General features: G+C 37.0%; 5 protein-coding genes across 5 annotated transcripts; 4 read left to right on the forward strand and 1 right to left on the reverse strand.

Moving 5' to 3' along the window:
* Positions 1–263: 263 nt before the first annotated feature.
* On the forward strand, positions 264–2,569 carry MONOS_4330 (putative heat shock 70 protein, ER). Its single transcript, XM_067874394.1, has 2 exons — positions 264–376; positions 466–2,569. Exons 1-2 carry the CDS (start codon positions 289–291, stop codon positions 2,379–2,381), a joined length of 2,004 nt encoding a protein of 667 aa, XP_067734048.1. The 5' UTR covers positions 264–288; the 3' UTR covers positions 2,382–2,569.
* A 696-nt stretch (positions 2,570–3,265) lies between these two features.
* Positions 3,266–4,145, forward strand: MONOS_4331 (putative DDE superfamily endoclease; the record flags this gene model as incomplete). Its single annotated transcript, XM_067874395.1, has 3 exons — positions 3,266–3,496; positions 3,645–3,842; positions 3,972–4,145. The coding sequence occupies 3 exons, from the start codon at positions 3,266–3,268 to the stop codon at positions 4,143–4,145; spliced, it is 603 nt and encodes a 200-aa protein (XP_067734049.1).
* Positions 4,146–7,748: 3,603 nt separating this feature from the next.
* On the reverse strand, positions 7,749–10,192 carry MONOS_4332 (uncharacterized protein; the record flags this gene model as incomplete). Its single annotated transcript, XM_067874396.1, has 2 exons — positions 7,749–7,766; positions 7,946–10,192. The coding sequence occupies 2 exons, from the start codon at positions 10,190–10,192 to the stop codon at positions 7,749–7,751; spliced, it is 2,265 nt and encodes a 754-aa protein (XP_067734050.1).
* A 2,291-nt stretch (positions 10,193–12,483) lies between these two features.
* On the forward strand, positions 12,484–18,676 carry MONOS_4333 (uncharacterized protein; the record flags this gene model as incomplete). Its single annotated transcript, XM_067874397.1, has 5 exons — positions 12,484–12,511; positions 12,584–13,029; positions 13,096–13,854; positions 13,915–15,656; positions 15,810–18,676. 5 exons carry the CDS (start codon positions 12,484–12,486, stop codon positions 18,385–18,387), a joined length of 5,553 nt encoding a protein of 1,850 aa, XP_067734051.1. The 3' UTR covers positions 18,388–18,676.
* A 34-nt stretch (positions 18,677–18,710) lies between these two features.
* On the forward strand, positions 18,711–24,366 carry MONOS_4334 (putative Serine Threonine protein kinase; the record flags this gene model as incomplete). Its single annotated transcript, XM_067874398.1, has 7 exons — positions 18,711–19,020; positions 19,066–19,167; positions 19,220–19,327; positions 19,380–19,458; positions 19,535–19,629; positions 19,835–20,310; positions 20,515–24,366. 7 exons carry the CDS (start codon positions 18,711–18,713, stop codon positions 24,364–24,366), a joined length of 5,022 nt encoding a protein of 1,673 aa, XP_067734052.1.
* Positions 24,367–24,441: the final 75 nt, after the last annotated feature.

Genomic DNA, 24,441 nt, shown 5'->3' on the forward strand with positions numbered 1-24,441 from the left:
TAATATTACATTGTCAAAAAATTATCAATTTTATTGCAGGTGATGTATGTTGATATATTTTTTGAAAAAAGAACAATATGTGAAATTGTAACTGTAAAAAAGAATAGATTGCTTGACAAACAAATTACCGATAGATCTTTTAATTATGTTGTATTATTGGAGTTGGTTTTATGAATTTACACTTTTAATGATGCTTGATTTTCAAAATTAAATCTCTGTTGATCTTAAATATTTTGTATAAATATATTTATAAACTATGGAAAGATCATAATTTTGAGATCGACAAGGATGAAGTCTTTGTTTGTTATTTGTGCAATTTTATCTTTATTAGCAAAAGAAGATAAAGAAAACGGAAAAGAGAAGGAAAAAGTTAAACGTATGCTCATTGATTATTCTTTGCTTTTATGATTATTTGTGGTATTTGTTTTTCGGAAAATTAATGTATTTTGCTTTTTAAAAAACTAGGCGGAACTGTTATTGGTATCGATTTAGGGACAACGTACAGTTGCGTTGGTGTATATCAAAATGGAAGAGTTGAAATTATTGCTAATGAATTAGGTCATCGCACAACTCCTTCATGGGTTGCTTTTTCGGATATGGATAGGCTTATTGGTGATGCAGCCAAATCTCAAGTGTCAATCAATCCAACAAACACTATTTATGACATGAAAAGACTTATTGGAAGAAAATGGGATGATCCAGAAGTTCAGAGAGATGCAAAGTTATATCCATTCAAGCTTGTTAATTCCGACGGAAAGCCTATCGTTGAAGTTACAGTCAAAGGAGAGCAGAGAAGATTTGCTCCCGAAGAAATTTCTGCCATGGTGCTCGGAAAAATGAAGCAAATTGCAAAAGATTATTTAGGCAAAGAAGTTACACATGCTGTGATTACTGTGCCAGCCTATTTCAACGATGCTCAACGTCAAGCTACAAAAGATGCAGGAACAATTGCTGGATTGACTGTTGAAAGAGTCCTTAACGAACCAACGGCAGCCGCTGTTGCATATGGAATTGATAAGAAGTATAAAAACGAAAAGAACATTATTGTTTACGATCTTGGTGGAGGGACTTTCGATGTTTCTCTTCTTCAAATTGAAAAAGAGTTCTTTGAAGTTCTTTCAACAAACGGAAATACTCATTTAGGAGGAGAAGATTTTGATCAAAATGTTATTCGTCATTTATTGAAATTGTGGCAGAAAAAGACAGGAAATGATATTTCCAACAATCAACGATGCCTTCAAAAATTACGTCGCGAAGTTGAAAAAGCAAAATGTGCATTGTCAACCTCATTCCAGGCAATTATTGAAATTGACAATTTCTTCGATGGAGTTGACTTCAGAGAAACTTTGACTCGCGCACGTTTCGAAGAATTAAATGCTGATTTATTCAGATCAACACTCAAACCAGTTGAACAAGTTTTGAAAGATGCAGGATTAAAGAAATCTGAGATCGACGAAGTTGTGATGGTTGGTGGATCTTCACGTATTCCAAAAATTCAACAATTAGTTAAAGACTTTTTCGGAGGCAAAGAACTTGCAAGAGGAATCAATCCGGATGAAGCAGTTGCGTATGGAGCTGCAATGCAAGCGTCATTGTTTTCCGATGATTTAGATGCTGAGAATAAAGAATCAATGGTGATCATTGATAGAACTCCATTGACACTCGGAATCGAAACAGTTGGAGGAGTTATGACTCCACTTGTCGATCGAAATACAATCATTCCGTGCAAAAAGAGCAAAGTATTTTCAACCTATGCCGATAATCAAGAATCTGTGCTGATTAAAGTTTATGAAGGAGAACGAAAAATGGTAAAAGATAACCACGAGTTAGGTCAATTTAACCTTGGAGGAATTCCACCCGCAAAGAGAGGAGTCCCTCAAATTGAGGTTACTTTTGAAATCGATTCAAACGGTATTATGTCTGTTACTGCTCTTGATCAAGGAACGAAAAAGAAAGAAGGAATTACAATTACAAACGAAAAAGGAAGATTGACAGAAGAAGAAATGGAAAAAATGAAAGAGGACGCAGAGAAATTCCGAGAAGAAGATGAACGAAACTTCAAGAAGGTTACAAAGAAGAACGAAATTTATCAATACGCACTCAATCTAAATGATCAAGTTGAGGATGATGATAAATTGGGATCTAAACTTTCTGATGAAGAAAAGCAAACAATTCAAAGTGCAACAAAAGAAACCTTGGACTGGCTTGACTCGAATCAAACGGCAGAGTTAGACGAATTGGAAGCCCAGCTTAAATCTCTTCAAAAAACAGCGGAACCTATTATCGAAAAAGTTTATCAACAACAAGGAGGACAAGGAGGTCAAGCTGGATCTGCTGAAGAGGATTCTTCGGATTCTGACGAAGCAGCAGATGAGTTATAAACAATCTTACAGACGCTTCATATTCACGTCGCTTTTTTTGAAGAAGGGTTTTTAAATTTTTGGTTATAGATTTTTCACCATTGTCCACATTTATGTATTTCGCATTTTTTATTTTGTAATTTTTCTCCTTATTCAATTGACATTCGCTTTTTAGTTGAGGGAAATATTGCGTGAACCAATCATTCAAACTTTGTGTTTTTCGATAAAAAATTGTTAAAAATCGTATTTTGCGAATTTGATCCACTAAAATTTAAAAAAATTCTGCTTATTATGAAAAACTGGAAAACAATCAGAGTGAATATCACATGTAACAATATTTTTTAAATAATTATTGCTGCCAGACATTTCATTTATGGGCTTTTTGTACCCAAACAAATTTTAATTTTAATGCAAATAATTATTTATCGTTTCCTCTTCTACATCCAATAATCTGAAATGAACAGAAATAACATTTTGAATAAATCAGAATAAGGTTTTTAGTGAAACAATATTTTTTCAAGAACAAATTCCTTCTTTTAAATCCAATATGAAGACTGCACAGAATCATGCTTAGGGTCTTGTTTTTATTGGCACTTTTTTCTTTAATGGAACTTTTTTTTTAATAAAAATTAATCTGACCCACAAATGATATTTTAAAATATATTTTTGGTATATGTACAAATGTGAAGTATTCTCATATTAAAATTTTGAAAGAAATCCAATTTCTCATGGGGCGGAAATGGGAGGATCCAAGTCCTTCCATTAAGCTTTCATGAGAAATTGGACTGCACAAAGGTTTGTAAATATTTCTAATTCATTCAAAAATTAAAATATTTATTTAAAATTCTTTAATGAGAATTAATAAATAAAAAAATATATTAATGATCATTACCCATAATATATAAATGAAATTACTAGTGAAAAAGAAAGTTGAAGTTTCGCAGAAGCGGCTGAAGGAAGCAATGTCTCCATTACGTTACATAAAATATGAAACAAGATTGGAAAGGACTGTACACATTGTGAATGACAATGTTGTCAGGCTGGTCGACGGTGTTGAATACGGTGGAATAAGCAAAAAATCTTTGGAGCACGCTGTTAAAGCTATAAAAAAACGGCAGGCCGATTGCAAAAGAAGGGTACCCACCTATTATTTGCGGCGAAAAAGAAAGACAATTCTTGGAAGAAGTCACAATAGAATCTCGATCTGGGACAAGCCTCTCTTTACGAAAAGCGCGCGATCTGGTTTGCAATTGATATTTGAATTGTATATTAATTTGTATTTAGATGGAAAATTTAATTAACGATAGTGAAGAAGAAGGAGAAAAAGAAGAGAAGAAGAAAAAGACAGTCACTCTGAAGACAGTTCACACATTCATAAAGCGCCATCCGGAATTGAAGTCATCGCTTCCAAAGCAAGTTGACATAAACAGACTAGCAGCATCTTGCCAGAAAGTCCAAAAGCCGTGGTTATCCAAATTACAAGTATTTCAAGATGCAAACAAATATCCAGAGGAATAAATCTTCAATATCGATGAATCTTCGCTTCGAATTCCAACTTCTACACGTGGCGTTGTTATTCATCCCGCAGATGAACAACCTGGATTCAAAAAGACTGCCGAAAGGATGCAGAATGCCACTCTCGTTGCTGGAATCGCTGCTGATGGTTTCTCTCTTCCGTCTGTTGTGCTGTGGCCGAGCGCGACTCTTCCAAAAGAATTGACAACACTGTTAACGCCGTCGCTTGACATTTGGCCAAACACAAACGGCTGGATGGACAAAATGTAATTCAAAAAATACGCCTTAACAGTCTTACTTCCATCTATTATTGACAGAAGAAAACGAGAAATTAAAAATTTCATCTATTCATTCTTCTCCTTGAATCACACTCATCACGGGCAGATCACACTGGACGGAGACAGTTCAAGGAAGCCTAAATAGACGTTGTCACCTTCGTTCCACACACCACGCACATATCGCAGCCGCTGGACAGAGGCGTATTTGCAGTTTTGAAGTCAGAGCTTTCAAACAATTACAGCTCTCCATCATCCACCTCCTCATTTTCAAAATGAACAGCTGTTGCAGATGTGTTGCCACAAGCCCTTCACACAGCATTCACACCATCTGTGATCAAAAAAGCCTTCATTAACAGCGGAGTCCTCAGCAATGGATCTGGATCGGTTCTTATGGAGCTTCCTCAGTTTTTTCAGAACTCCATTCCTTCTCATTCACATTGTTTCGACTTCTTCGGAAAAGAAATAACAAAAAAAAAAGCTTCTTGATGAATGGGATGATTAAAATGAAAAACACAAGATGAAAATTGAAGAAATTGAAGAAAAAGAAAAGGAAATTGAAGAAGAAGAATTGCCTTTGGAGAAAAAAGTGAAAAGGAAATTCAGAAAAATAAAGAATGATGACAATGAAACAAGTGATGAATTTGACACATTTGAACGTGAAAATGGAAAAAGAAAAGTTAGAAGAGTAATTGATTCGAGTTTTGTATTTTTTTGATGTGTTTTTAACTATTTTTCATTTCAAAAAAATTTGGTGCCAATTAAGAAAAAAGTGCCAATAAAAAGATGACCCTATACAGAAAGAAAGTAAAAAGCTCAATCATAAACGAATTTAAACTCATTAAGCATTATAGTTGAAACCAAAAAACAATCAATAAAATCATTGTAAAATGCGTTCAAATACAATCGTTCTAAAACCCGGGAATTTTTCTAAAACCCGGACTTTTTCATAAAATTCATATTTTTCAACAACTTTCAAAAATAAAATTATGATAATTCACATAATTATTCATCGGTATATAACACATATAATCATGTACAAATTTTTATTTATTGTGCTGTATTTATGAAGAAATAAATAATTTTTATTTTTGATAATCTGACTTTTAATTATTTTTTCTGTTTCAACAAAACGATTCAGTTCATCTTTTATACATAAAACTAATTTTTTCTTTGTTGCAAACTGTTCTGGTTATTTTTCATTTTCGGCAATTTGCTCTTTCTAGCGGAATGAAAATCTATCATTTTTGAAATATCAGTATCAATGGGATAACTTAAAAAATATTTTTTGCAAAACACAAAAACATCCAAGTGAATTTAACACATGCATTAATAAATATGATAGTTATATAAAATTTCTTTATTGATGAAATTTAAAATGATTCAGTAGGAATTTCATAAATCAAGATTTTTTTCTTAATTGATGATTAATAATGATCATTTTCATTGAATTTTCTACCAAATTGTATTTTATGAAATTCTTACTGAATCATTTTAAATTTCATCAATAAAGAAATTTTATATAACTATCATATTTATTAACGCATGTGTTAAATTCACTTGGATGTTTTTGTGTTTTGCAAAAAATATTTTTTAAGTTATCCCATTGATACTGATATTTCAAAAATGATAGATTTTCATTCCGCTAGAAAGAGCAAATTGCCGAAAATGAAAAATAACCAGAACAGTTTGCAACAAAGAAAAAATTAGTTTTATGTATAAAAGATGAACTGAATCGTTTTGTTGAAACAGAAAAAATAATTAAAAGTCAGATTATCAAAAATAAAAATTATTTATTTCTTCATAAATACAGCACAATAAATAAAAATTTGTACATGATTATATGTGTTATATACCGATGAATAATTATGTGAATTATCATAATTTTATTTTTGAAAGTTGTTGAAAAATATGAATTTTATGAAAAAGTCCGGGTTTTAGAAAAATTCCCGGGTTTTAGAACGAAGGTATATATATTTTTTATAAAAAAATACTTAAAATACTCAAAAATCAAAATAAAAAATAATACTTAAAAATCATCGCAATTGCAAGAAAAATATAGCACAAACACATTTTCGAATCACATTTTCAATAAATTGGATTCGCTCAATCATCTTCGAAAAACGGTTCCTGTTCATCAGCTGGTAAAAGAAACGAATTTGATTCTGAATCATTGGAGCTAATTTCATATGCCTTTTGCTTCTTTTTATTGGAACTGTAATTCTCAGCATTTTGTTGAGCAATAAATATTTCTTGAACTTTTTTCTGAAACATCTCTTTGCTTTTTTTGATTCTTCTCCTCCTGTAAGCAAAGAATAAAAACAATGAAGCACAAATTTTCAAAAAAAATATAGGTAAAAGAATTGACAGCACAATAATTCCATCTCTTCTATTCCGCGGACTGACTGGATTGTTTGGATCATATTTTTTCTCTTTTAACACAAACGGTGAAGAATAAGATATTCCATTCATGATATCAGTTTTAACAGCCATTCGAAGAGAAATCGATTCATTTGGTGGAGAATCATTGAAAATAGAGTTGTTTGTGTAAAAAATAAGTTGATGATCATTAGCTGTTGTAACATCCGCAACAGATTCGATTTTTGAAATGTTGTCAGCTTCAAAAAGCAACTCCAGGGACAATCCACATGGAATTAGCATCTCTCCATTCACCGTAAAGCGAAGCCTATTTTCTAAAGCAACGAAAGTCACTGAGCTGATGACTGGAAGAAAAAACACAGAAATTCCAGGTGTCACAGCTGGACCGGATATGGAGCAATCAACATTGCTTATCCACAAGCAATTCTGTGAACTAGGAATATCTGCTTGAATATCAGTTAATTGTAGTTTTGCAGCACTCCCGCAACTCATGTGCAGTCGCATGCTCTGATACTCGGTAAGACTTGAATTTAAAGAAATGAACTTCACAGAATTAAGAGCAATGTCCCCAGCTTTTATGCATATTCCTCCCAAATCTTGAATTTGGGTGAAGTTTGCACCGGAAAACGAAATCTCTTCAATTTTACCTTCAGAATTTTCCAACATTAAGAAGGCCTCTGTCCATTGACAACTTTTAATTGAACTGATGCAAGATTGATAATCAATCATTGTTTTTTGCATATGACTGTTAGAAATATCAGCTACGTCAATGAAATTTGCATTATAAATGTCCGCACTGTCGTTTAATGAATGCGAAAAATTTACAGACTTCATAGAAATATTGCAGCATTGAAGAGAAACACATGATTTTAATGTTGGAGACGAAAAGTTTGAATGCTGAATCAAAACACTCATTTTTCGATTGCTTGTTGAACGATAATATTTTTCTGTGTCTTTTACTTCGACAACGATATGACTTGTGTAGAAAGAAGCGGAAGACAACCCAGTAGCGAAATTTGTTTTTGTCACATTTAGAAATTGAGGAAATGGCACTTCGACGTTATTTTTTATACGAAGAATTGGAAACATGGTTCCTTTCATATTAAAAGTGCAATTATGAATTTCTAAGTTTTTTATATCATAACAATCAATAACTGGACCTATTTTGAAAAATGTCTCTATAAATACTTGGTTTAAAAACGCTTTCCCTGAATTCATTTTAAGTAAGAGACTCAATCTATTTGAGATAAACAGGTTAATTTTCATCGAAGAAAACGTGAGGGTGCTGTCAAATTCCGAAAAAATTGAATCTCTGTCAGATTCAAACGATTCTTTTTCCAGAACAGTGAACGACTTCAAAGTTGTTATTCCGCCGCAACAAATAACACCATCATCCACATTCTCCGATACACATACTGCATCCAACAGAAGTTCTGGATTTGCACCTGAACCCTCAAGTTCAGCATTCAAAATAGTTATTTCTGAGCCTATTGAAACAGAGTTCATAATTGATAGATGACAAATATCTGCTTCCGAAGCTCTTGAAGAGAAATGTTCTGGCGAGCAAGCTGGACTTTTTAAATTTGCGCACAATGATTCATCATTCGAAACTATATTTTTCATTTGAAGATGAGTCAAGCCATTCGATAATGTCTTGCACGGAATAATCTCCGTTCCACAGTTGGCAACTTCCTTTCCCAGTTTTCCATCAACGCATACACTTGTATCTGAATAAAAATTCTTTATTTGCAATTCATATATGTCAAGAAATGCATTTGTAGAATCGCTGCCTACAATTGAATTACTCCAATCAACTTCCTCACCATCAAAATTGATACGGAACATTGAAGCAGTCAATTGCCTTTCTAAAGAATTGCATTGAACAAATATGTTCTTTCCATACTTTGCAACATTGCCTTTTACAGACAGTCTTTTGAAAAAAATGTGCAGCAAATCAAAGTTCTCTCCTTGCGAAGGAGTTATTACACAAAAACAGCCTCCTTTTCCAACCGTCTCCGAGCAAACACAGTTGTGGCACTGGCAATCGATCACACTTAGCTTTTCATTTGAACAAATTCTAACACAGCAAATGCCACCAAATGAAGATTGTGCTGCACGACAATCAGAAAAGGTGGAGTTGATAAACTCCAGTTCAGTTTGAGGATCGTTTGAAAAATCTTCACTTTCCTTTAAAGATATTACAGGTTTAGTGGAACCAGAATAAGCTTCAATTTCTGAATTGGCAAAAATAAAGTGAATATTATAAGCGTTTGCAATTTCTGAATGTGGTGGAGACATTGAGAAAAGAGCAGAATCAGAAGATATGAAAGAAGATAACTTTAGACAATTTGCCGAAATAGAGCCACTTATCACAAGAAAAAGCGGATTGCGAAGTGACACATTTATGTCAGACGGAGTAAGAATGCTCACATTCGATAGAATGAATGCAAATTTATCTGTTGAAAGTCTATTTGGAGTGGAGTGAAGTGGGACATTACACCCGCTTTTGAATTGTGGTGAAGTGAATGATGATTTGTCCAAAGAAGTATGAATTCTTGATTTTGCTAATTCACTTGTGGTTTTTGAAGAATGTGGTTTAACAAATGTGAAAGATCTTTGAAGTTGTGATGAATCAGCAGAAGAATATTGCGACGAAAAATGAGTTGCTACACTTTCATCATATGTGTCAACAGAATTGATAAAAAACAAAGACCCATCAACATTACTATTCATTGAAGGATCATAAACAATTGATATATCAGAGATCAATGCAGCATTAGAGTCAATATGAATGAAAAATGTGCCACCCCTGGCCAATCTTGGGTATATCGATGATAGCTCCTTGCCTGCTCCAATGATAGATAATTGATTGGATAAATCTCCCAATGAATCATCACCACGAATAGAACCTTGAAGTGCAATCAGTGTGCAAGGGAGTGAAATGCCGCATTGTTGGATTCCTTCACTCAAAAGGTTGCATGGGGATTCTTTTGTGATTCCACAGCCAACTGAAGCTTCCTCATCGAATGAATTAATACTTCTATCTTCCATTAAACGTTCTTTTTCTCGAACATAAACAGTTTTCATTCCACGAGGAATCCATTCGTCTCGTTGAAGGAATAATGAAATGCCGTATCGTAAAACGCACCGCTTGGATTTACGAGTGCTCAAGCAATCTGAGAAAATAGACTTTCCTCCAAACACTTTTTCTCCATCAATAACCATAGCATCGCATCCAACTATATCGCTGAAATCCTCATCTTCGCAGGTGTTGTTTGCGAACAAGCAGTAATTGACTGTACTGCAAGCTATAGATGAAATGAATGATAAGGAAAGACACCCTACTATTTCATGGCCAGAGCAAAAAGAAAAACTGCAGTCAGATAAAACAGTACAGTCATTTTTATTAAAGCAACAGACAATACACCCACCTCCCCAGCCATTCTCAGATTTGCACCGAAAAAACTCAAGGTTGTTTAAAACTACATGAGGCTGTTCATTTTCTATGAAATGTTCATTTTGGGAATCTTCAGAAGAAAGATTCTGAAAAGATGAATTTGTTGAAAATGATAATTGGGTATGAATATTATCTTTTTCGTAATTTTTTTTGACTTGAATATGTTCGTCGCAAAATTTGCTATTTTCCATTACATGTAATAACATTACATATAATCCTCCGCAGTGACCATAAGTAGCACAATTAGAAAATTGAGAACCGCTTGCAGCAATTGAATCCACTAAATTGAATGAGATAGCACCAGTATTCACTATTTCTTGCTTTCCTGTTGTTGAACAATTTTCAAATAAACAACCTTGAACTGAACACTCTCCGGGACCATTTATTATAACAGCTCCTCCACTTAAAAAAGCATGACATTCAATAAATGAACAATTTTTAAGATAAATACTCAAAGAATTTCCTTGTTTCAATTTTGAAAGCAAGTTTTCAGTAGATGATACACTTTCTTTAGTAATTGCATTTGAAATGAAGGATCCTTCAAAATTTGTTGCTAACTTTGTCGAAAAAGTGACAGAAGGAAAGCTTATGAAGATAGCACCACCACATGTTTCAGGGGAAATAGAGAACGACTGGCCATTAGCTCGAAGTTCAATAAAACTGGAGTCCACAAATGAATAATTTGCAATTTGTTGAAAGCCAATAATTCTTTGATGATTTTCATTATTAATGATTGAAGGTTGAAAAAAATTACTCTGAATTCGTTGACAGCAAGCAACTGTACAGTTTTTCAAAGAAAATGTCCTTTGCTCATTATAATAATTACAATCCTTTCTCACGCCCAGAAATAGAGTTTCATATATTGCATCATCTACAGATCTGAAGGATGTTTGTTCAACATTTGATTTGGAGAAACTATTTGTGATTCTTTTGAAATTCCTGCAATAATTTCGAGAAGTTGAGCAAAAAGATATGTTAGCAAAATTGCAATTGAAAATGGTAAATGATGAAATGGTACTTGAACAAAGAAATGGCGAAAGAAAATCTTGCCTAATTGAAAGAGAGCAAAAAGATGTTTGTGAATAAATAACTGATCCTCTTTTTGTTAAATCCAACATGGGAAATATCATAGAATTTAATTTCAGATCGTTTTTCAGATTTTGCAGAATTGTTATGTTCGTTAGATAAATAGAACCTGATGATTCAAAAATATATTTTGATGCATTTTCCTTTATGAATGCTGATGTGGCAGTTAATATTAATTGAGAAAGTTCGTCTAATACAAATGGTATTTGATTTTTTATTAATATACAGGTCATTTCATTTATGTTAATTGTTGAATTATTTGAACTGATTAATGAGTCAAAATAAAACGATTGAAGAGTGTAACTCTCTTTTAACTTGAAAAAATCGTTATGCATCGTATTTGTAAAGCATGACAAAGAATGTGTAATTTCAATAATGCATATTATAACAGAAAAAACATAAAAGAAAATAAATTGAAGCATATTTTATTATATAACATATTTCTAAAAAAATTCATTTATTGATTTTGTTTCTATTTATTTTTTTCATCTTAAATATTCACCAACATTTTCAATTCATATATTATATGTGAACCTTAATAATGATTCAAAGAGAATAGATTATAAATTATTGCTTTCTATTTGTTTTCCGTGTTATTGGCTCAAGTTTTTGTGGGAGCATTCCGTATTTAATTGAAAGATATCAGAAAATTATATGAATGCCATTAATAACTGATAGTTTTATTCTTTTCATCTTAATTTTATTGCCAGCACTTTCTGCGCACAAATCAGCACACATTCATTTAAATAATGAAAATAATCATTGCCCATTTATCATCTCTAATTCTAGCGTTTGCATCAGAGAAAATTTGCTGGATATTTTACAAAACAATTACACATGCTCAATTCAACAATTTTCATCTGTAATTTTTGATTCATGCTTGTTTTTCCCTCAAGAATCGTATTCCTTTCCGATTTTTAGTTCGGATTCTTCACTTGCGCTTATAAATATATCTTTATACACCCGTTTTGACAAAATCACAAAGAATGCAGTTTTATGCGATTTAAAATCTTCAAATGCCAAAGTTTTTATATCCTCTTCACATATAACTTCGATGCGTTCATTTAAGGCTCCGTGCGCTTCGTTTTTGAGCAGTGGAAATGGTGAAATCGAATGCTGTCAAAATTCTGTAATATCAAACATTACTTTTGTAACAAAAAAGACCACACACTTCATAGAAGATTTAACAGAAGCCATTGCAAATTGTTTAATAATGAACAACGAATTTTATGGAGTTTATTATGCTCTTTCGAACGGATTTGTGAGGGGTTTAGAGTCTAGTAAGCACACTTTCTCTTCAAACAATACATATATCCACTGTAACTCATTAGCAAATGTTATTCACAGAACCCAAACATTTGCACAAGAATCAATAAGTTTTTTTGAAGATTCATTTGCTTATTGCGTTGCAATGCTCCCCGAAGATCTTCCGCATGGAGGTGCAATATGCATTTATAACTGTCTCGAAGCAAATTTATCACTGAAAAATTGCGATTTCAATCATTGTTCAGCAAGTGGATATGGTGGAAGTGTGCTTACCAAATGCGTTAGGCAAGTTCATGTTTTGGAATGTAACTTTGACATGTCAAGTTCTGAGATATGTGGTGGAAGTCTGTCATTGGAATCTGTAAGAGAATTGTTAGTTGTGAATCAAAACACATTTTCGGGATGTTCAACTGCTTTTACTGGTGGTGCACTTTTATTGAACTTGCCTTCTGATTTGGGAGAAGCGAAATACTCACCACTTATGCATAGATCAATTTTTATCATGTGCTCAACGAATCAAAAAACTTCGAATACACCATCACGTTTTTCTGGAACGAAGATATCAAAAGCGTATTCTCAAAATGGAGAAGGAGGAGCAGTTGCCATTGATAATGCCACTCCAACAAAATGTAATCTCAAGGAGTGTATGTTCCAGAAGACTACTTCTGAGAATCAGGGTTCTCTGAGTCTAGTAGACTTACAGCACAATGATTGCTATAAAATACTTTTTTGTATTTTTCACATTAACACTTTTCAGCATGGAACATGCTGTGATATTGTGTATCATGTATCAATTATTGATACAATCAAAAGTCTGACTTCATGCTTCACTTTATCCACGCAACAGCCCACTGCTGTGTGTTATTCATCTTCACTTCGTTCTTTTTCCAACTCACTTTTCAATTATTCATCGAAATTCAACGAAAAATACTGGCAAAATGAGGATGAAGAGTGCAAGCCGGATGATGATATCTTGAGTTTTGGGAGCACAACAAAAGACTTTGATTTTGAAACAGGAGATGTTTCGTCAATTCTTTGTGGGTCAGGAAAATATCTACCGTGCAAGTATTTGTCATCATTGTTAGATATTTTGCCTCGAGTTCCTTTGAAATGGACTTTTAACATGAAGAATGGGAAATATACTGAGCCAGACAAAATTTCTGTCAACGAATTGATGATCGTCATTAATGGAATGTCTCCAGATGAAACTATAATTCGCACATCAGATCAGTTTAATATGAAGGTGAAGTCGTTTATCACGATTTTAAAGGGAGAAATGAGATGCAGTTGCACTTGCTTTGCGCATCGCACAAGCGGATATCCTGTTCTCATTCGCGTACAGCAAGGATCTTCACTTTCTCTGTCACAAACTCGAATCGTCAACGATGAACTTGGGACCAATTTGCAGTACACATTCCCCATTCTGATAGTTGAAAACTCAAAGGTTGAAGCTTGGAAGATTTCTATCCAAGATTTTCAACTTTTCGAGCATCCATTTGTTAGCATTGTTTTGAGCGTTTGCGTCTTTTTCTAAATTATAAAGTTATATTTTTGCTCATTTTTTCCTTTTATTCAGACAACATATCCATCACAAATTACATTTACAAATTCCAACTTTTCTAACATTACTCGAGAAGATTCTGAAGAAGAGTTTCATTTCCGTGCAAATAATGACAAGCCTCAAGAACATAATAATGGCAATCCGTCATTTCTTGAGCTCACATCCTCATTGACTGAGCAAGACCTTTTTAAAACAATGGAATCTGAAGTTTCGTTTGATGACTGTGCTTTTGAGAAGTGTGGAAACAGAAATTCTTATTCTGGAGGCGTTGTGTGGTTCCGTCTTATGTCCAAGCATTTACTGCATGTTGTGAACAGTTCGTTTCATCAGTGCTATGCGTCTGAGATCAACGTAACAACGAGTCAAATAGAAAAGTCTTCGTTAATGTCTTGTTCTGTGCCTATGAATTGTGCTTGTCATCCAGAAATTCCATATTCTCAATTTTCCTCGTTTGCCGTAGAACCTGTCGTTGGCTGTGGAGGTGTGTTTTTCTTGGATGGGACTCATGGCAACTGCGAATTTAGCTTTAAGTTTTCAGATGCAATGTTCAAAGATTGCAGGGCTGCATCAGGGAGGGATGTGTTCTTGGTGGGAAACTCACTGCAATACATAGAAATGAGCCAGTTTACATTTAGCAAAACGCCTACGAACTACGACTATGTGAACTCGTTTGTTGTTCAGGACCAGTTTTTATGGCCAATGGGGATTGACTATTTGAAAATCATTTGTGTTAAGTATTATTATCCATTTTTCATATCTGATCAATTTGGGAGCATTGACTGGGTTACTTGTGGAAATCAGACGCAACCGTGTGAAAGCTTAAACTATATCAAAGAGAAGTTCAAAAGGTTTGAAAGACGAAAGTTCTTCATCAGGGTTCTTTCAAGTGTAAAGCATTCCGAACCATTTGAAATCTCACAGGATTTGACTATTTGCGATGGAGAAGAAAACTTAAACAAGTCGTTTATAAATTTTGTGAATAGTGACAAAAGCGACTCTGAAGAGGCTCAACCATACTTCTTCAAAACAAAAAAAGATCTGTCTTTTTCTTTCATTACTTTCAGGTTTACTGAAGATATTGATTCTCATATTCAGACTGTGATTTATGCGCTTTCCAACTATTTGAATTTATTTTCATGTTCCTTATCTACGGAACCGAATGTCAAAATGGGCTGTTCATTTCTAACATCAGAATCTGGTCGTGTGCATTTACAGCAATTCTTTTCGCATTCATGGGCTTCTGCGACATCTCCGCTCTTTTCTTGCACAGACTCCATATGGCAATCCCAGCTATTGAGCGTATCCAATATTAATCTGAATGGATTTCCCTTATTCTATTTTCAGTATTCAAAGCAATCGAGGATGAATGCTTCGTCCGCTGGTCAATATCTTCAAAACTTCATAATTTTCACTGAATGTTCATTTTCTGGTTTAATATCAACCAAATCAATTGTTACAATTTCCGCTGCAAATGCTGAACAGCTCTATCCTCGCAACAGTATCAACATTTCTTTAAATCATCACGTAACTGCATCAGAAGGAGATTACCGTCATTATTCAAAAGAGGAGCAAGATTACAAAGTTAGCTTGTTCTTTGTTAAAAGTAATGTGACTGACTTGCAAACAGGAAGCGATTCTTCGTGTATCTGCGAGGTCAGTAAGGAATTAGCTGGACAACTTGTGACCTCATTGAATTGCAACAATATCAGCATCAATCAATGCCATTCACAGTCAAAGAAGGGCGGAATTTTCAGTTGGTATTTATCAAGAAAGATTGACAGCTTTTTTGTTTTAAGTAACGCAATCTTTTCTAACTGTGGTTCACAATATGTTAATGCAAAAGGTGGATGTGTCTTTCTTTCATGTGAGCAGGGAGCATCATCGTTTCTATTTTTCTCAAACGTTTTTAGCAAGCTTTCAAGTTGCATAGGCAGCGCGATATTTCTCCAGGCACCAATGTTGGATGATGTTGCTCAACCACAACATTTCCGGATGGAATTTAATCAGTCGTTTGAAGATGACTACTTGTTCAGAGGGTGCAACGAATCTGACTCTGAAAATGCAAAATCTGTAGACATCCTACCATTTATTGATGTTCAAAGATATGAAAACTTTTTTGTTTCATCATCACATCCAAATGCCAATGGATCTCTTCTTTGTGGAAAAACTATTGATTCTCCGTGCAATTCTTTTAATGCTGCTTTAAAACTGGCGTCATCACGGCAGACTTCTCTTAATGTCATTGGAAATGTGCTTGTAGATGAAGAAATAATAAACACAGGAACTGTTATCGCATCAGCTAAGAGCGAATATGGTTTCAACTCGTCGCTATTCAGCAAGCGGAATTGTGACACATCTGATATAGCAGAAGTACAGCAGAGTACAATTACCATCGCAAATGTTAAAACAAGCAATGGACTTGCTGTTTTCTCTTCTTTCAGTTTTGCAGAATGCAGAAGTGTTACCTTTCTGATCAAGCCAAGCCAACAGCTCGTTCATGATTCGTTGTTTTATGCATCTAACAGTGAATTAAACTTTAAAGCATGCATTTTTACTATGGATGGTGAATCATTATGCAATGTTTGTCCAATTTCTTCTTCTTCTTCCTCTGTTTCTGCTTTCGGAGACTCGAAGTTCACAGCTTCTCTGGGCACACCTTTACGAATGCACTTGTTTCTAGTGATAATGGGGCGCTTTTTACTGGAAAATACAGCAATTCGATCAATGCAATTCTCAGCATCGCCTATAGCTTGCTACTCATCTACCACGTTCATCATTTTAATGTGTGAATTCACTGATATCACAAACATAAACACAACTTTTTTCTCTGTTTCGTCTGGGATGATTGAAATAGGAAGCGACTGTTTAATAGATGTGGAGGAAACAATGTTTCAGCGTGTTACCAGGTTGGATACCGAAGGACCATCAATCTTTGACATTTCTGCTGAAGCCTCAGAATCTGCACGTATAGATTCTGTAGCATTTTATGACTGTGTAAGTGCAACAAACACAAATAAAGGAAGTATCGGAAAGTTTCATAAAGTGAGGGTTGTTTTGATGAACAGTGTATTTGACGAGAAACCATCTGCGAATCTGCATTCGTTGAAATACTCCTTCAACAAGGCAAATGGAGAGATTGGAGCAGACGAGCAAAGAAACCAGTTTTTGCTGACATCAAAGAATTCCAGCCATTTCAACTCATCCATTGGCTTTTATTCGTCTCCGTATTCAGGTGAAGACAGCACCGTTTGTGAATGGGCAAGCTCTCTTATGGATTTCACCTCATCCGAAGTGCAAACAATAAATGTGACATTTGTAAATTGCAGAAACGGCGCCTTATCGTTCAAAGGTGGGACGATTAAACTTGAACGAGTAATTTTCTTCAACAATTCAGACATGAGCAGCGAGTGGGCATCGATTCACAGGAATGTCCTGTGCACAGGGAAGGCAGAGGTTAGCCTGTCTGTGCCTGAGACTGGCGATGGATCAAGCAGCAGCCCTTCTTTGTGGATGAGCGAAGGCGACTGCAATGTGACTATCCCATCCAACTCGCCACACAACGAGACTCTGTTATTTGTGCCTGTTGTGCATTCTGCAAAGTATCGTTTGCTGAACGATGGCAGCTACGAATTCACAGTGAACGGAACAGATCTGTGCCCTTGCCAGCTGTTTTTCTTCTTGTCACTGAAGTTATTGGAAAATAATAATACAAAAAAATTCAGTTTTACGTATTTCAATTCTACGAAGGCTGCAGTTGCTATTGTGCCCAAAGAAGATATTGACGATTTGCTGCGAGATCAATCTATTTCCAGCCTTATCTCAGAAACAATGAATGAGACGTCAACTTCTGCAGGCAGTTCATTATTCTCCTCTCAATCACTTTCTCAATCATCTTCGTCATCATTATATGTTCCATCTTCACACTTCAATTCAGACAATCATTCCACTTTATGTACTAAACACTTCTTGAATCGCTTATGTACAGTTGCAAGCACTGTAACCATGCCATTCTTCACTTCATTGTGTCATTGTTTGTCTTATTTTGTCAAACGGCCAGAGGTTAAGGCAGTGCCTGCAACTCCATCTATGTTATATTATCCAAGTTTTACCATACGAATTGAATATCCAGGAAGACCAAGCCTTCCAACTCCCCCAACAACTCAGCTGATCGATGTTATACACGAAAACATCGCGCCAAAGCCTGAAAACGAACCAAACAATGAAAAGTGGATCATTATTGGAGGTGTTTGTAGTGCTGTTTTTGTGATTGTTTTTGCTTCAGTTGTGATTACCATCATTACCAAACGCATACGCAAGAAGAAGAAACAGATTTTGCCTGACGAACAAGTCCCACTATCCATCAACAGTAACACATATGATTCGTTTTCACAAAATTATATTTCTGTTTTTGCTTTGGATGCGAACACTTCTGTTTCTGGGTTGCTGGTCATTCCAAAGGATGAACAATCTCCAAATATTGAAGAATGAGAGATAACTTTTTCCTATTTTTTACAATTGTTTACATAATAGTTTTGTTGCGTAAAGGGTTTTTTTAATGCTCTTCATTAACTTGGACGTAGAGAATAGCTTCAATTCAAACACTTTTGGGTTTTATATTACTGAATTTTTTTGTGAACTTTCAATTTTTAAAGAAAATATTTTTTTGTTGTTACAAATGAGTGGTGTATTATTTCTATCAAATTTGATATGTAGTTTTATACTTTTTTGATTTTTTAATCAAAACACTTTCATTTGAATAATGATTTCAATGAAATAATAAAAATAATTTTTCTTTTAATAAAATATTGATCATGCCCACAAGCATTCTTGATAAAGGAGAGCAAAAGATGCTACATTCATCTCCAAGCCAAGAATCGTTAATTTCTTTTGGTGATAATGACATCAAAGAAACAGATTCTGTGTCCACATATAGGGACGAACAAACTGGAAGAAAGATCATAAATCAGTACGTAATTTTACAAAATATTGGATCTGGCTCTTTTGCAAAAGTGAAGCTTTGCTACGAAAAAAATGCACCTGAAATTGTTTATGCTTTAAAAGTAGTAAAGAAAGCCGCTAAGAAAATGCTTGGACCTCCCCGTCGAGGAGGAAATGAAACAAGTTTGTCATTTTTATGAAATTTTCGTTCTTTATGAAAAGTTACAGACGCAAGCAAGGAAATAGCTATTATGAAAAAAACAAACCATCCAAACATTATGAAACTTAAAGAAGTGATTGATGATGCGAAGCAGAGAAAGTTGTACATGGGTTTGAAATTAAGATGAATGTGCAATATGTACAATATTAATTTGTTTTTTAGTTATTGAATATCTTCCTAGAGGGCCTTGCTACGTTGATGGACAACCTCCACTCTCAGAAGATTTAGCACGGAAATATATGCGGCAGATCATTCTTGGAATTGATTATTGTTTGATGATTTATTTAAGCAATTATAACAAATTTAATTTTTTTTTTTTAAGTGCATACCTATAACATTGTTCATCACGATATTAAGGTTGCAAATATATTGCTCGATAAAGATGATAATTGTAAGATTTGGTATGAAATTTGTTTTTTCTTTATTGCTTTTTGTTCAATGGAATTTTATTGATTCATTTGTGTGAAATTCAAATAGTGATCTTGGAGTCTCACTTTTGTATCCAGAAATAAATACTCGAATCAGGGAAATCCGTGGAACTCCTGCGTATATTCCACCTGAAGCACTTCAAGGTATTGATGAATTGTTTATATTTAATATTGAGTTCTTTCGAAAAACTATTGCTTGTATCATTCATTTTATTCGATTTTTCTGCATCATTTACACTTGTTCACGTGCTAATTCGTCTGATGACATCGATTATTTTTGATGTTATCCTCCGTTTCATATTTCCTGTTTCTTCTGTTTCTGGTGATTGTTTAACGTGGATGCTTCCAGTTCCTCTTCCACCTGAAGGATATGTAGCATCTAAGCATGATATATGGTCATTAGGTGTTCTTTTGTACCATCTTCTCTTTGGTCATCCGCCGTTTCTGAGGGAAACTATTTGCTCGACTTATCAGGCAATACGAACTGAAGATGCTGTGGGAATATATGACGATGAGGGAGATGCAGAAGATGCAGCAGAAAAGGAAGCTGCAGAATCGGCCGCCAATAACTCGAATGAAAATGGAGTGGTACCAAACAACTTGTCAGGAGATAGCAACGCAAATAGCACTGACTCGTCACAACTGGAAGCATTAGGAAAAAGAAGCACGCCAAATCCCAATGAAAGTGGAAGCCCTGATTCGAATGGTGAATTGCATCAGCAAGAAAGACTGCGCGGCAAAGAACTCAGCCCAGATGTTAAAGACTTGATGAGAAAGCTGCTTGAAAAGGACCCAGACAAACGGATCACTATCAAGGGCATTATGGTGTGTTGAAACAATACTATTTTTGTTGCCTTTTCAAAAGTGAATGTGTTTCATTGTTGCCATTGTGGAATTACTTGTTATGTATCTCTTTTTTAATCCTCTTCAATCTCTTTACATTTTTATTCTTTCTTCATTTTTTTCTCATCCACAAATATCACTCTTCTCATTGTTGAATGTTTTATTCCTCTCAATCGCATTCACCAGACACACAAGTGGATCACACAGAATGGCCAGTTCCCACTCGAACAGCCAACAGGCCCGCAGTGCAGCGTGACTGTCACTGAAGACGAGATCAATGCGTCAGTCACTCCGCTGCTGTCGTTCAAGCAGATAGTCTCCATCCAGATGAAGATGAAGCACCACCTCCGCGGGCTGAGAGAGCGACTGCTCGAGCGGCGGAACTCTGCCAGCCCCGACACAAATGCCGCGTTGAAGAAGCGCTCTGCAAGCGTAGGCAGACAGCCCTTTTCGAAGCTGGGGAACACTGAAGAGCCGAAGCAGAGCGAGAGCTTGGAGCAGAAGCGGAAGCACATGCAGAATCTGACCATTGACGACCCGCTGCCGATCAGCCAGCGCGACGTAGGCGAAGTCGGAGGCTTCTGCGACGGGACAGCGAAGGACCCCACGTTCTACCTCCGGAGCACCACAAAAGCCAGAACGCACTCCCACTCCACTTCGTATCCGGAGCTCCCTTTGCTCTCTCAGAAGACATCATCATCTTCTCTGAAGAACAAGACAAGCTTCTCCCAGCTGCCACAAACACCGCTGTCGCAGTGTTCGACGATGTCCACCATCTCAAGTGATCTTTCTGAAGAGTCCATCATGGCGCCTTCCACCCCCACCTCCAACGCTTTCTTCCAGAACCCGCTCTCCACAATGGTGTCTGGCATCTCTGTGGCCACCTCGTTCGACTCTGATCGTGTTGGCTACGGCGGCTTCGAAGGCTCTTCTCCTCTTTCGTCACCGAGCTACGAGCCGCCTCGCTCACTTTCGTACTCCTCTCGCTTTCCGAAGAGCCAGACGCCGCTGTCTCCGTCGAACCAGTCGCCCCTCCGCATGAAGGCGGTTGCGTCTCTGCCTCAGCTCGGAGTCTTCTCATCAGAAATTGCGAAGGACAGCACAGACAACCTGTACACATCAGCATCTCAGACTGCACAGGGCGTGGTTGAGTCTCCAATGTATTCTGACCTCACCGTGTCGCCTGCGGGATTTGCAAGCGACGGAAAAGGCTGGTTTGACGACGGGATCGACTGGGACGCTGATTTGGATGCAGAGTACGACAGCTCTGCGAACAACTGGCGGAAAGGCGGGCGCGGAAAGGGCTCGACGACAACGCTGCACGCAGACGAGTCTGAAAGTGGGCTTCAGCCGATCTCTTCGGCTGAGACGTCGCCGTCTTCTTCGAACGACACGCAGAAGTTGTGGAGTGCTGATGCGAAGTACGAGCCGCCTCCGGTCGATCCTCCAGTTGCAGGAATGCTGAGTGCCTCATCATCGACGCGGAGTCTGCTGCGCTCGGCGTCGACTGACACGTCGAATGGCTCGAACTCTTCTCCTCTGATGAAGGCATACTCAAACGATGATGTTATGGAGCAGACGGATCTGTCTGTGCAACAGCAGCAAAAGGCTTATTCAGCCAGCGACCAGTCAATCTTCGTAATTCCATCGCTGTCTCCAACGCACGTTTCAACTCTTAAAGGTGCTGAGCCTTCCTTTTCAGACATCATGTTTCCACTTCCAGATACACCCCAATCTCATCCGCAATATCCAACATTGAAAGCTTCTTCTTCTTCTTCTTCTTCTTCTCACAGAGCCAGCTGGGGCAGAAGCTCCCAGTCGAACATTGTGGCGACGACAACCACGTTCACATCTAGTGCCCATGCAGACATTCCACAGGCAGCACAGAGCAGATGGCTGAAGTGGAAGGAGAAGTCGCTGGCATCGTATTTGCTGCAGCAGCAGCAAAATGACTCGATTCCGCATCTTGGCTCATCGAAGTCTGTGTCCTGCCTCGCTGCAGCTGAGCAGCAATCAGATATGATCGATGCTGAAGGAAAGAACAGCTCCGCAGCTGATTTTCTGGCGCCTTCGAAGAGTCCAATCAGGAAATCAGTCTCGTCGCTGTCTTCGTCGTCTGCACTGAAGAAGTTCCACGAGAAGAATCAGCCAGACCGCTCAACTGCGCCAATAAAGACGTCTTTCAGTGCAAGCACAAGCAGAGACGCAGGAAAAGTGATGATTCCACGTGCTGTTCAAGTTCGAAGCGATGAAAATACAATGGCAAAGAGCAAAGAAGAATCATATGTGATGGAAGAAATCATTGACGAGAAGGATGTGAAGACTTCTGGAATGGACCATGAACCAATAAGCGTAATAAGCAAGAATTCTTCTAAGAGCAATGCAAATGTTTCATATTTGGACAAACCCACAGAAATATCCCAGCTTCTTCTCCAACACTTGGCATCTCCTCCTTTTTCTGCCAATCAGTCGCTTCGCTCATCACACGATCGTCTTTCTGCATCTGCTCAATTGTCTGCTGCCTCAAAGAATCGATCTTCTCTCTCAAAGCCAGCCACTCCGTCAATCTCGTTTGTGCCTCTTTCTTTGTCTGCATCGACACATCAGCTCGAAAAAAGTGCTTCTTCAATGTCACCTCCAGTTGTGTCTGCAGCAGCAGATAATAAACAGACAGAAGGAATGAAAACAAATGGATATGTGGCTCTTGGCAAAAGAAGCCCTTCTCTGCGTTTTGAGAAACTTCATTCGAGTTTAGCTTTTGAAAGAAAATCGCAAAACAAAAAGAAGGAGAAAGACTTTGTTGACATTCAAAAACACAAAAATGATGAAAGAGATTCGAATGAAAAGGAAGACATTTCTTCTTCCGCTGCTTCTTCTGCATCTTCTGATAGTAAATCGTTTGATTTTGCTTTGTCGCCTTCCACTTCCTTCTACCGCCCAATGACATCCGCATCCACCTCTTTTCCAAGACGGAGCCTTCAAACAAGTTCCCGTTCTCTTTCTCTTTCTCACTCTTCCTCCCACCGCTCAGTTCAAACACCAACCGTTTCATCACACTCATTGCAAAAGCACAACACATACACCCCGCCAGACACTTCCGCGCCTTCACTCATTTTGGACTCTTTGTGTTCGAATTCCACACCACTGCAAACTCATCTTGATACAGATAGCACTGCTTCACCATTTTCATCTGTGCCTCATTCACGAAGGAGCTCAGAAACTTCACAGGCACTTGATTCGGCGTCTCCTCCTTCTGTTTCCTTCAATTCTGCCAATTCGTCTCTCGCATTTTCTGCTTCTCTTCAGCAGTCGTCTTCTCCTCCTCCTGCGCCTCCTTTCTCTTCAGACATCGCTCCATCCCATTCATTTGACGGCAGCTCATCCAGAACTGCTTCCCTGTCTTCATTTTCCACAGACATCACTTCGGTCGAGACTCACACTCTTCATCAGTCATCGTCTGTCACATTTCAGCCCTTCGCCTCCAAAAAAGGCTCGTTTCGCTCTTCTGCCCTGCAAACAGCTGCTTCCACATCTCGTTCCTCTCTTTGCTCTTCTTTTGCTTCGGCAGCATTGCTCAGTCATTCACATCATTCGCCTCAGACACACCAAACACACCAAACACTCACACACACCACGCAAAGCAATGCCAAACGTGCAGACAGGCCATCCACACAGCAGACAGACGCTGCGTGTAAATACTTTCTGAGCCGTTCTGTCGCATCGCTGCCCAAACCACACCAGCTACCGGTGAATTCACTCCGCCATTCGCTTTTGCGCTCGATTGCTTCGCCGTCTCTGTCGTCCACGTCTCCAACCTCTTTGTTCTCTGCTGTTTCTCCACAGACCCTCCACCCTGCTACTTCTGCATCGGTCCCTTTGATCAGCCTTGCGTCACACCACACAACTGTCAGGGCTGCCCCATTTCATCCTTCTTCTTTTGCTTCAAGTGCTTCTGTATCAAAAAACGGCAGACGGCTTTCCTCGTCCCTTGCCCGTCTTTCTGGTCAATATAATTCGCACGTACTTCAAAAATCGTAAGTGAAGAATATATTTATTCATTTTCATGTATTTTTTATGCTTTTATAGATAATGTGTTTCTTTTAGAAATTAGTT

Source organism: Monocercomonoides exilis (genome assembly GCF_001643675.1).
Source record: "Monocercomonoides exilis strain PA203 chromosome Unknown scaffold6-2077815, whole genome shotgun sequence".
NCBI classification, from domain to species: domain Eukaryota; phylum Preaxostyla; order Oxymonadida; family Polymastigidae; genus Monocercomonoides; species Monocercomonoides exilis.